The sequence below is a fragment of the Puntigrus tetrazona genome, chromosome 20 (assembly GCF_018831695.1).
Source record: "Puntigrus tetrazona isolate hp1 chromosome 20, ASM1883169v1, whole genome shotgun sequence".
Lineage (NCBI taxonomy): Eukaryota > Metazoa > Chordata > Actinopteri > Cypriniformes > Cyprinidae > Puntigrus > Puntigrus tetrazona.
The window spans coordinates 19,616,341-19,628,600 of NC_056718.1; the positions used below are offsets into that span (position 1 = coordinate 19,616,341).

Below are 12,260 nucleotides of genomic sequence, written 5' to 3' on the forward strand. Positions count from 1 at the left end.
ACTGTATTAACAAAAGCTCTTTTATTTTGTCGTTTAAACAAGCAGACCTTCCCCCAACATCCAGAAAATTTGGCAAATGATTTGAGCAAAGCTTTAAACTTGGGCGGCAGCTGTTTTCATCGGACATTGAAATCAAACCTTTCCACATGACCGTCAGCATGAATAAATCTGACTGTACACTTCCTATTAAGTATTCTGACAGGGCTGTTAATGAGCGTATGGAGTTGTACGGTAAGCTGATTACAAGCTTATGGGTACAACTATAGCACATGAAGCTGCAGTGTGATGTTAACGATAGCAGGCCTGAGCTACAAATTCATTTCTCGAACATAGACCGATAGTACTAAAAAATGTTGACACATGTAAATTCAAAACATGTGACCTTCATGCAATTGCACGTAATAATCACTCAAATGCAAATTTTTACAAATCCCCATTTATTTAATTAGTTCTGATTCAATAATATAAACAGACAATGAAATATGTGATGCATAACGAACCATGTCGAATAAAAACAGGAGGAAAGTAGCAATGCGTTCTTCTGTGGTTCTTGCATCCTTTTTGGCTGTTGGTAAATTCAGACCAGACTTGGCTCCCCCCCCCCGCCCCTCAAACAGGTTATTACACATAGCATCATAAAACTTAATATGTGCACTGGTGAAATGCTTTAAAATCATAGTTATCGTTTGCACCCCAAACAAGTGCCAACATTTTTTTTGTTGATTGCAGAAACGGGCCTTGTGCAATTAAATTAAGTGACCCAGTGAGCATGGAAATGTACCACTGGAAAAAATAAAAATAAAAATAAAAATCAGAAATAAAGTAACAGCTGGTTTGGAAGCGGATCATATCCCAATGCTTTGTAATGAATGTCTGGCTTTATATTTTTCTTTTGGCAAGTTTATTCTCTGAAAGTACCATCCAGTTTTTACGGAATAAAAGAGAACTTCTTTGCTATAAGAAAATGCCCCCCAAAATGACAACCAGAACGGACAGATGAGAATATACTACTTGAAATTATTACATACATTTCTTTTCGCGCACAGAAACAAAATGGTGTACAATCCATGTATATACTATTGCATTTGGAACAACAATTTACAAGGAAAACATTTGGCATCTAATGTACTAACTCTAATATAGTGCTTCTAACAGTAACCTGACTAGACTATTTTGAGTCCTTCACATTTAACACAACGGGCATTTCCTTATTGCTAAAATCATGAGGCTCTTGCAGATCCAAATTTTGAAATCAAGTTTACACAGTACATCGTTTCACTCAGTCATACACATTAATCTCAATTCTGATATATTAAAAATAAATAAGATCATTAAAAATATTTGCGTTTCGTCATCATATGTCCTAAGAGCACAAAGAAAGCATAGGCTTGCTCGATTTGGCATAGCGTTCACCAAAAATAGGGTCGATCCCGTTACAGCCCCTTGAACAAATTAAAACTTCACATTTACAGATATTCTCGCTTTTGCAGTAGTGAAGTACTTTTAAGGGCTCAAGCCATTAGATTTGCATTAGAAGCCTCCAATGAAGGTAGTGGAAAAAAAGTGCATAGAAAAAACTTTCACCAGCATATTCAAGTGTTCTGATTTTAGGGAAATATGCGACCATTGCACACAAGCGCATCAGCTGACGTTTGAGAAGTCCGCCTTCGCTTTGGTCAGAAAAAAGTCGCTGCACAGCCATGTCTTGACATTTGCGTGCGATTGACCGCTTTGATCTTAAAACGAAATGCAATATAATGCAGATGTAACAGATGACTGCAAACTTGAGAACGGAAAACATTGCCATCTAAAGAAGCAAAAAAAAAAAAAAAAAAAAAAAAAAAAAAAAAAAAAGTTGTGGCTCAGCATTTGGATGAAGATAAGTGGGAGAGGTTCTTGCACGTTCCTATGCTGTATAGTAGTGGCATGCTGTTATTGCTTTGCATGCACTCACATGTTCATTCCACTCACATCCATGCTTCTAACACATAAAAAAAGTTAAAAAAAAAAATTTAATAAATAGCCAGAACCCAAAAAAAAAAAAAAAAAAAAAAAGACACCCCAAAGTAAGACCCACTTCCCACCTGGAGCACTGCCCAGTGGCACCAGTCTCATAGCTATATTATTTTGAAATGAACGTGTAGTTATATACTAACAGACAGACATACACACCAATGGAGACACAGATGAGATTGGCAGAGGCTTCCTTGTCTTTTGGCAAACTGCCACTCGATTCCAGTGGGTCAGAGTCAGGGTATGGCGCAGTGGCACAGTTTAGTCCTGGTGCCGTGATGCCCTGCCGTCAGCACACTACATCAGGGGCCTTAGAGTCCATCAGCAGGACCCCCTCAGTAATAACTGGGGACCAGGATCAGGCAGGTGGCTCATTTCTGGGTGTTGTACGTGGACTGGCTGGCTGCGAAATGCGTAGACTCTGAGGTGTTGACGGTGGAACTGGGCTGGATCAAAATAGGGACATTTGAGCCTACACAAAAAAAAAACAAAAAGGCCAGAAAGATAAATAATAAAAAACTAAATTAGGATCTAAATATCATGACTTGAATTGCATTAGCAAAACTACAAAGCAATAGTTGTCAAGATTATTGGTATATAAAAAACATATTATATTACACACACACACACGCAAACAGGAGAGTACTTTTATTTGAAGTGGAAGATAATCTCAAAATGGCCAAATATCAGCTGACATATCGGTCAATCAGTACTACAAAGTTACAGTAAATTGAGTGCGGCATGCATTCATGCAGATAAAAGCAGGCTCTAATTTGCCTTTCATTTACATAAAGCTATCACTTTTGAGGATTAGACAGCCAAAGGTACAGAACATGCAGTTGTACTGGAGATGCACTGTCTGCCAGTAGGTTTTGAAGGTCTGGGGGATATGCAGGGTATCCAAGCAGGGTATATGAACACTATTCCTAGGCTGTTCAACTATAGTGAAGCACTTCAGATGTTGTTTCCTTGGAATTTGGCCAAAGCTGGTCACAGCTCTGCTCTAAGAGACGTACCTCCCTTCCCTGATGCAGCTCTTCTGAATCACCGCCCCACTAACAGACAGCATCCATGTGCAGCAAAGAATGAAAATAGAGGATTTCTTCATCTATTGTTTATATCCTATCTATACACTAAAAACGCAACGAAACAGAGGTAAAGAAAAAAAAACACAAAATGTAGTGGGATGGTGAAATAGAGGTGTGAGGTGAGATGAAGTTGACTTTGCTGAACAGATGGCTTTGTGACAGGCCAGCGGTGCCTCTGTATGAGACGGCCTGTGTAGATTGCATTTCTATTGATGAGATGCAGCTGCTTTGACAGCTTTGCTTCACGCTGACACAACCTTCTCATCAGAAATCCCATTTCCTGCTGACTCATCCTCACACTCACTGGCCTTCCTCTAACATAGTGGTTTTAATACAAATTAGTATTATTAGTTTTTGTATATAATAATAAACAAAAGTTACTATGCATGTACTTCATGTAGCTTGGCATATTGTTCTTTTCTTGGACTAAATTCTAAATCTAAATAAATATCTTATTAAAACGGCACTGTAAGGCAAAAACTAGTATTTCATAACACAATATTAATAATGTTTGTCTTTTTTTTTTATTATTTCAAATATATACTATCATTTATTTTTTTTAATATGCTGGTCTGGTGGTCCTCAAGACGATTTTTTTATTATCCAAGTGCAAAAGAACAGCATTTGTTTTTAAATATAAATTTTGTGAGAATATAAGCGTCTTTACATAGATGCATTCTTTCTCGATTTCTTTAACATTTACATATTTGTTTTTTGAAGTTTTAATAATAAATATTCAATGATAATAATAAATAATAAAATAACAATATTACGATTGTTCGGTTATTATTATTATTACGGTGTTACAAATGATGACGTTATTAGCTTCTCAACTGTGTGATCTGGCTCAATCGTAACCTACAGGATCAGATGGTGTCCTTCCACCTCCTGGTCAACAAACTCCAACGCTACAGGAGGTTCAAAGTACTTTGCAGAAAAAAAAGGCTTGGCCTGACAACATGCAAAACAAGGACATCCACAGCACGCACATGCAAAGCATTAGGTTCATGCATGGGCCTAGAAAAGCAAACACAACTTGAGATCTCAAGATCTGTAATGCAGGTCACTGGCTTTGGGTTTCAGTTCATTGCATAGTCTCTCAGTGCGTGAAGTTCCTTAATAAAGAAAACATTTCATCTAGTTAATGAGCTGTGAAGACACTAGCCCTGTTTAAAAAGACTTAGTGAGGTCGCCAAGAGGCTGGGTCTTAATAGAAGTCTGAAAACCACATCCAATGACTAGCTAGTCTTCGTTAGAGCAAATGCTGCACAGTAATCCAAATGTTAGTGAAAGACAATGAGGTGAATCACAGACAAACACAGGGTTGTGTAGGTAGACAATCACAATGGAGTGACTCATGCTGTTGATGAACATTCAGAACCTTACAAGTCATTTTGTATCCGGTATAGATTCACTGCAGATTTCTTGACCAGGACTAGGTATAGGCTGGACAATAATTATTGTTTCACCTGTCGAGTGAAAGGGGAAACCATTATCTTATATTACAGGTCAAATGAAAGATTTTATTGTAATGTATTCTTGCATTAGGACGGTCAAAAAAATTGCTTTATACCTTTAATATTGACCATTTAAACATCCTTTATATCCACCTAGTTTACACCACACATTAAGGTCAACCTTATATATAAACATTTAAACAAGATTTATTTTGTAATAATGTTCATAAATATAAAAGATGACACTTCCAAACACACAAACTGGCAGCTTAAACAATAACAGGATTTTGAAAAAAACAAAAACATTCAAAAGGTTTTGTGAAACCTGTAACACGCCATAATTTCTTGTCTACTCAACTTGACTGGTACATTTGCCGGTGCTAAATTTAGACACAGCAAAATTGAGCAAACGCTATATGCTTGCCCTCCATAAATAATAGAAAAGCTATATTAGCATCAGGAAGACAAGAGGTGCTCAATACCCAATGTCCCAGATGACTGATACATACATCAGTTGAATGCTCAAAATGTCTATCGGGGAAATGGCCAAGGACAGACAAGTGGAATGAGTCCTGTCTTATTTGACACCTCATTCATTTTCGTGTTAAACATGAAGATAAACTGCATACACCTTCAAGTCATCTCAAAAACTAGATTAGACCAAAATACAGACACACACTATTAATATAAAATGCTGTGCTGCAACATTTGAAGATGACGGGTGATTCTGACTATTCAATTTGATACGAATCTGAGGCAATCTATCTTCTTTTTAGACAAAACATGTCCTCAGTAATATTAAGAACATATTTGATGGTATGAAGAGTAAGAAAAACAACTACTTTTTTTCCATCAGAACTAATCACACTTTTTATTACATATACACACATATATATATATATATATATATATATATATATATATATATATATATATATATATATATATATATATAAAATATGTATATATGTATATATAAATATATAATAATATACATATACACACACATATATATACATATATATATATATATATATATATATATATATATATATATATATATATATATATATATATATATATATATATATATATATATATATACATACATACATACATACATATATATATATATATATATATATACATACATACATACATACATACATACATATATATATATATATATATATATATATATACATATATATATATATATATCAAATTTATTTATTATTTATGATGCGTCCCTAACCTAAAGTAATGTCTAGATTATGAGCAAATATAATAGCTTTAGTTGGCGACCCAACTAAAGCACTGACATCTAAATATACACAGAATCAGAGTTATAAATAACTGCATGTTTATTGTTTTTGCTTGATTTGTTAAATTTGTTCCTGCTGTGCATGCCACCTGAGCAACATCACGTGTCTCTACCAAGACAATAGAGATCAGACACCTCCTCAACTGAGGCTGAAGCGCTGATTTTAAGCAGAGCTAGTATTCTTGTAAAATGTGTCTTTTTTTAAAAAATGGTTTTTATTTCCCATCAAAATGGCATATTAAAACAACTATTATTTGTAAGGTTTTTTTTGCCTGAAATTAAGGAATTGAATACAGTTTTACAGGTATAAATAAAACAACTGTGTTTGCGCACATGGGCTGATGTCAGGGGAATGCTAATTTAAATTCTAATCATACCTTCTGTTTATATGTCAAATATTGCATAAAATATTAGCCACTTTATGTACAATGCATTATAAAAGTAGTCTAAATTAATTAAGCGTGCCTTGTAATGTAATGTAAATTATAATTATATACACAATGCATTACAATGCACACTATGAACACTTATAATTAATTCATTATTTATGTAATTCTACCATAAAAACATCATGTTAAAATGATAACATGATGTCATCTGAAAGATCAAATACTACTGAAAACTTGAAAATTAAATATATTAAATTATAATACATTTTACAATATAATATATTATTATATTGCAAAGTGTATTCAAATAAGTAAAAGTTGTTTTAAAATTAGAAATATAACTAAATCTTTCAAATGTTAATATTATGTTTTACTGTATTTATAATCCAATACATGTAGCCTTGGTGAGCATGAGAGAAAAACAAAAAGCCTTTTACTGGTGTACATAAATAGTAGGCTAAGACAAATTTTAGAAAGCAACAACTTGCAGCTCTAAAATTCAGATAAAGATCAATTAATCTGCTACAATGAGTTCATTCAGTGAAGAACTCATAATAGCGATTCAAACTGGCAATCCCTGAATTTACAAATCTTTTAAACAACTTGTGACTTCAGAAAACCATAGCAATATGGTACCAGTCAACTAAAAGAAGATTGTTACCAGAGTCAGAACAAAACACACCTCTTGCTAATCAACTTAAGGCTCACCTCCTCCATCCTGCTCTGCTTTGATCTGGGCCTCCAGGTCTTCTGGGTCCACGTACTGGTAGTTCTCGTCCTCCTCTGGTGGTTTGCACTTTCCACAGCAGAAACAGCAGCAGCAACAGCAGCAGCAACAGGAGAAGACGGCACAGCACATGACCATAGCCTGTAGTAAAGACAGACCTCAGATCAGACACGTCACATGTTTAATGCCACAGCGACGGGTTTGCAACATGCCACAACTGGCTACAATATCTGTCATGCTAGGAAGTTCAAGGAGCTGTTTGAAAGACCCTAAGCTGAAACTCGAGGGAAATGACTTGCAAAAACAAAGCACATCAGCATTTATTTTTAGCTTTGTAGATCTTTGTAGATCATGCTGATGCATTTTAATCAGGCTCAGCTGTTTTGCTTTCTGCTTTGAGCCTATTTGAGAAAATGAACACGTGGATCAAAAGCCACTATAATTTGTAAAGTAACTTCAAAACGTAGCATCTCAAAGAGAACGAAAGTCGCTAAATAATGCATGTTTTGTTCAGATTATCAGAGCAGATTGGGGTGAGACCAACTTCCTTCTACAATCGTTGTGGACTTTTCTCAATTTGCATTAGCCACTCATCTTTAAGTGACAGAAACCCATCAAGGACCTACAGCGCTAAACACTATTTATATTTTACTTTATAATAACTCTCATAAACATAAAAAAAGGAAAAAGATCTTTACACCAAGCCAAATTATGTAATTCCTTATTTCGACATTAATTTAACTTCAGAATGTCAGTTTAAGTCAACACACATTGTTTACAGTAAAGACAATCGGTAACAGAGCCTTTATTTACTGATGCATGAAGATGTTTATAGGGAAATGAGCTGTCACCTTGAACCACCACTTCGACATGAGGAAATAGTATTTGACACTCTCTTCTCCAAACTGCTCGGACACATAGAGCCCCATGGAACCATATTCATCGTAGATCTTGCGCTTGGTCTCATCGGTGAGGATTGAGTTGGCATTGTTGATTTCTTTGAATTTTTCAGCGGCTTCGGGGTTGTCTGGATTCTTATCTGGATGGTATTTCAGAGCCAGTTTTCTGTAAAACAAACAATTTTGTGAGTCCTGATTTAAATGATTAATCAAATTTTGAATATCATGGTTATACAAAATACATAAAAAAAATAAAAATGAAATTTTTATTTTTCAATTTTGCAGAACTGTGGTATACAAAATTCCAATTTGAATAATCATCTCATTATATACACATGAAATTAGTCAGAATGTTTGAGAAATCAAAACAAGCTTTTACTGCTTCAAAGTAAAGAAAAATATTTTGCTTGGATTTACAAATAATAAATACAATGCTAAACGTAAAACATGTTTTGTAATAATTTGCTATTATTAAATAATGTATGTATTTTTGCTAAATGTAATTTCGATGATAATTTTTTATAGTTTATTAAATAATAAAGAAAACCATTTAAACTGTTATATGTAATTTTTAAATAATTTAATATTAAAATAAATATATTTTTATCATATAATATTGACATGCTACATAAATAGTAAATTCAGGTATTACAGTACAAAAACTGTGGTATAATTGGCAGTAAGACAGCCGCACAGATAAATGTTGTAGTCTAGAATTTTAATGAACAGGTTTAAAATATTCACTATTTGTAAAGAAACTAATGTCAGCGTGTTTAGTGTACCTGTAGGCTTTTTTAATGTCCTCTGCTGTGGCCCCTTTCTCCAGTCCCAGCACCTTGTATAAACTGTCCCCTGTAGTGGACATTTTCCTCTGAGGCCTGTCAGAGGGTGGCTTGGCGTCTGCCATGATTCAATGCTGGAGAACAGGAAGGAGAGACAGAAATATGCATTTGCTTATTTAAACAAAAAAAAAAAAAAAAAACGTCCAATGGGAGCTGCTCTTCAAAGAACTCAGCATCACATTATTGACATACAGAAAAATGTACACAGCCAAAGCGAGCCAGAAAGCCCTCAGCTCTATTTTAACAACACGCTGTGTGAAAACAAGGTGTGGTGAAGGTGAATCCTATGTTAATGTTGAAAAAAACAGGTGCAGTTTCCAGATGCTTATCCGTGAGGACATGATAAACACTACAGAGAAACCTTTTATGAGATATTTCCTCTTATAATCGCAGGATGCGACGGTGGGCAAAGCAACGGCTTCCCCATTCTCGATGTCTTTGCTTAAGATGATTATGTTTTGCTGATCTCACAGATTACAACTTCATGTTGACAGGCTATTAGGCGCTTGTACACACACGACACCTTCCCTGATCACGAAAGCCTATTTTAAGTGGTTTAAAAACTAAAGGGTGGATCTTCGCGAGACATACCTGCTGAACCACATCACCTCTATCGGGCCATTAATAATTTTCAAGTCGAAACTAGCATGCATTTCTTAACCTACGACATTAAAAACGTTAGGAAACATTTCTAAAGAATCCTTTTTACAGTTTCCACAAAGATACTAAGCAGCGCAACCATTTTCAATATTGAGAATAAGCCCCCACTGCTGCGCTATTTTATCTTTCCCTGTTCCAAGCTCCCAAGTCAAAGCGATTTTTGAAACTTGGTTTCATTCATCTGAAAAGAAAGTTAACAGATGATCACACGGCCAGCGGTATCACGGACTGCTAAAACAATCATAAGACAAATCTGCATCTTCGTTAAAGAACGCAGTACACTAGAAAGCCAAACAATCACCCGTATCAAACTGCAGCTGTGTGAGTTTCAGATGAACCTCTGTTCATCAAGCTGTAAGCTTATCCCAGGCTTAACTCCACAGTCAGTGTATTTCAGATGAATCTAGCGGCTGTGTCACGTCTAATGAGAAAGCACACTAATCACACAGGTCACTTTCTTCCAGATGACAACTGGCTCAGTGCTCCTAAAATGAAGCAGTCTGGCACGATGAAGCCGATGCAACTTTATACGCCAGTTCAAACCTCATGCAACTTGCATCAACACTCAGTTTACTGGGCAGCACAAAATTGTTAGTAGTAGTAGTAGTAGTAGTAGTAGTATACATTTATTCAATTCCACGTATGAATCTTAAGCTGTTTTCATGGCAAAATAAATGCACAAAATTGTTAGAAACTGAACAATTATATTAGCTTCCTAAAAGTCAAGGAAGCTAAAATAATAACTTAATCTTCATAATTCCGCCAGATGTTTGAAGGCAGATGGCTTTGAAGTAAGCGGACTATTTGGGAGTAAAGACATTTATTTTATTTTATTTTAATAAGACAATATCAGCATATAAATTTTTTTTCTGAACGATCATGTGACAACTACAGTAAAGTCTGATTAAATAAAAAATAAGCTTTTCCAACACATAAATAAATTCCATTTTAACATACAGTCAAACAGAAAATAGTTATTTTAATTTGTAATAGCATATTTAATAACATTACCGTATTTTATTCACTGCATTGGTGTTTATCGATCATAAAGAACAAATGCTTTGGAATTAAAGCATTCAAAACACTTTCCATGTTTTTATTGTACCATTACTTTGTGGAATTAAAAATCTTCAAAAAGGATCGTAATAAATACTGATTTCAATTTCATTTGCACATTTTCTTCACACTTGATTCTTTCTAGAGCGAGCTTCTGACAAATGGTCCATTGTTGGAACTCAAACAGCACTAGAAGTAAATCATTACCTCCCCTGCCAAAGACCAGGTAAGCATGGGTCTTGTCTAGCCTCGATCGACAAACAAACAGTTTATTGACAATGACATATCTCAATGATACTGCTCAAAAGACGTGGAAAACTGTATAGTTATTAGCCATATCCTTCGCACAACTTCGTTGACTTTCACAACAGTTCTACGTCGGTGCTTTCCATGTCTTGTCAACAAATACATACAGTGGAAGAAAAACGAGTTAACTCCCATTCGCTGAATCCAAACACATCTGGGTTGCGTCTTTTGACGTCATTTTCCCATTGATAATATTTATTTTTATCCAATTGTGGCCATGCATACGAGGTATTATCGGAGTCATCATATTTACACTCCTTGCTGGCTGTTACGAGCGTGTGTCCTTGCAAAACTATAATCCAGTCCTAATCCAGTACAGATTACTATCCCCTTCAGACCCTGTATTTTCCTTCAATCTCACAGTTTAACCATGACCCGTTTGGTTTGACCTGGACTAGAGCAACTACAAACAATCTCCATAGCTCAGTCAACACAGGTAAACGTGGATTTAATTCATCGTTATTCGGGATTATTGGTAAATCTGGACGGGTCTAAAAGGAAAGCACGAGACTTGACTGGCCAATTCACGTCTAGTCACAACAAAACCACTTTGAATATATAACCTGTAACGGATTTACATTCGTTAAACACACATTATGAAATCCTCACACTATGTTGACTGGTTTATGAGCTCGTTATGAATTTGTAATTACTTTTATCGATAAAGCAAACGGCTGACTAGGCAGTTAGCATTAGCAAGCCTAGCTACGATAACAGCTTTCTGTTGAATTTGAGGCGCAAATTTAAACACAGTCGATTTAGACTCACCTTGAACTGGGTGGTAATATGATATAATTAACTGGCTGAATCATAGAGGACTCGGCCGAATGGTTCTTTAGATATCCTATGTACAGCTCCTCATTGCTATCGCCGCATGTCCTCCCTTGAAAGCGTAGAGAGCTCCGAGGACGCGCTTGATTATTAGAGTCGACTCTTTGAACTGAATCGCCAACATATTCGACTCCTGTAAAAGAAAGTGCGTAGCAGAACGATTGATTCGTTAGAAACGAAGCTTTTACGGAACCGATTCTCTTTGAATGGATTATGACCGTAGAACGCCATTGGGCGTGATCGATGCTTTGAATTGATCTTCGCAAATGACTCCGGGCCGATTGTATCACCAATAAATGGTTAACATTAGTCTAGGCAAAAATACACATTAAAGGTACTGCACAGAAACTGCAAGAGCAGTTTCATCTGATTTAATATTATACCGAGTTAAATCATATAAAGATATAAAGCCTGATTATGTAGTTTAATTCAGGTTTTCAAAATAAAAGTCCGAAGCGCTACGTTTAGTAATTGCAGTTTATTTAAAAAAAAACGTAATTGCATTAACAAAATCATGCAAAAAGTATTATACTCTAATGCTCTAACTCTTATAATTTTGAACCATATCTTTTGATTTTGGGGATAATAATGTAAAATGTTTTTTTGCCTATTTTACTTAGGCAAGATGTAAACTACAACCCCACAATATCCCGCCAGTTTCTAACACA

At 35.3% G+C, this 12,260-nt stretch overlaps 1 protein-coding gene across 3 annotated transcripts; it reads right to left on the minus strand.

The window, feature by feature from the left end:
* Positions 1-420: 420 nt before the first annotated feature.
* Positions 421-11,687, minus strand: dnajc5ga (DnaJ (Hsp40) homolog, subfamily C, member 5 gamma a). 3 transcript variants are annotated; one of them, XM_043219798.1, is made up of 7 exons: positions 11,530-11,687; positions 8,680-8,813; positions 7,850-8,063; positions 6,980-7,139; positions 4,488-4,570; positions 3,030-3,068; positions 421-2,485 (listed from the first exon to the last, which is right to left on the minus strand). In XM_043219798.1, the coding sequence occupies exons 2-5, from the start codon at positions 8,802-8,804 to the stop codon at positions 4,491-4,493; spliced, it is 579 nt and encodes a 192-aa protein (XP_043075733.1). In that variant the 5' UTR covers positions 8,805-8,813; positions 11,530-11,687; the 3' UTR covers positions 421-2,485; positions 3,030-3,068; positions 4,488-4,490. The 3 variants fall into 3 exon arrangements, with proteins under 3 accessions (XP_043075733.1, XP_043075732.1, XP_043075731.1); XM_043219797.1 differs by lacking the exon at positions 3,030-3,068; XM_043219796.1 differs by lacking the exons at positions 3,030-3,068; positions 4,488-4,570.
* Positions 11,688-12,260: the final 573 nt, after the last annotated feature.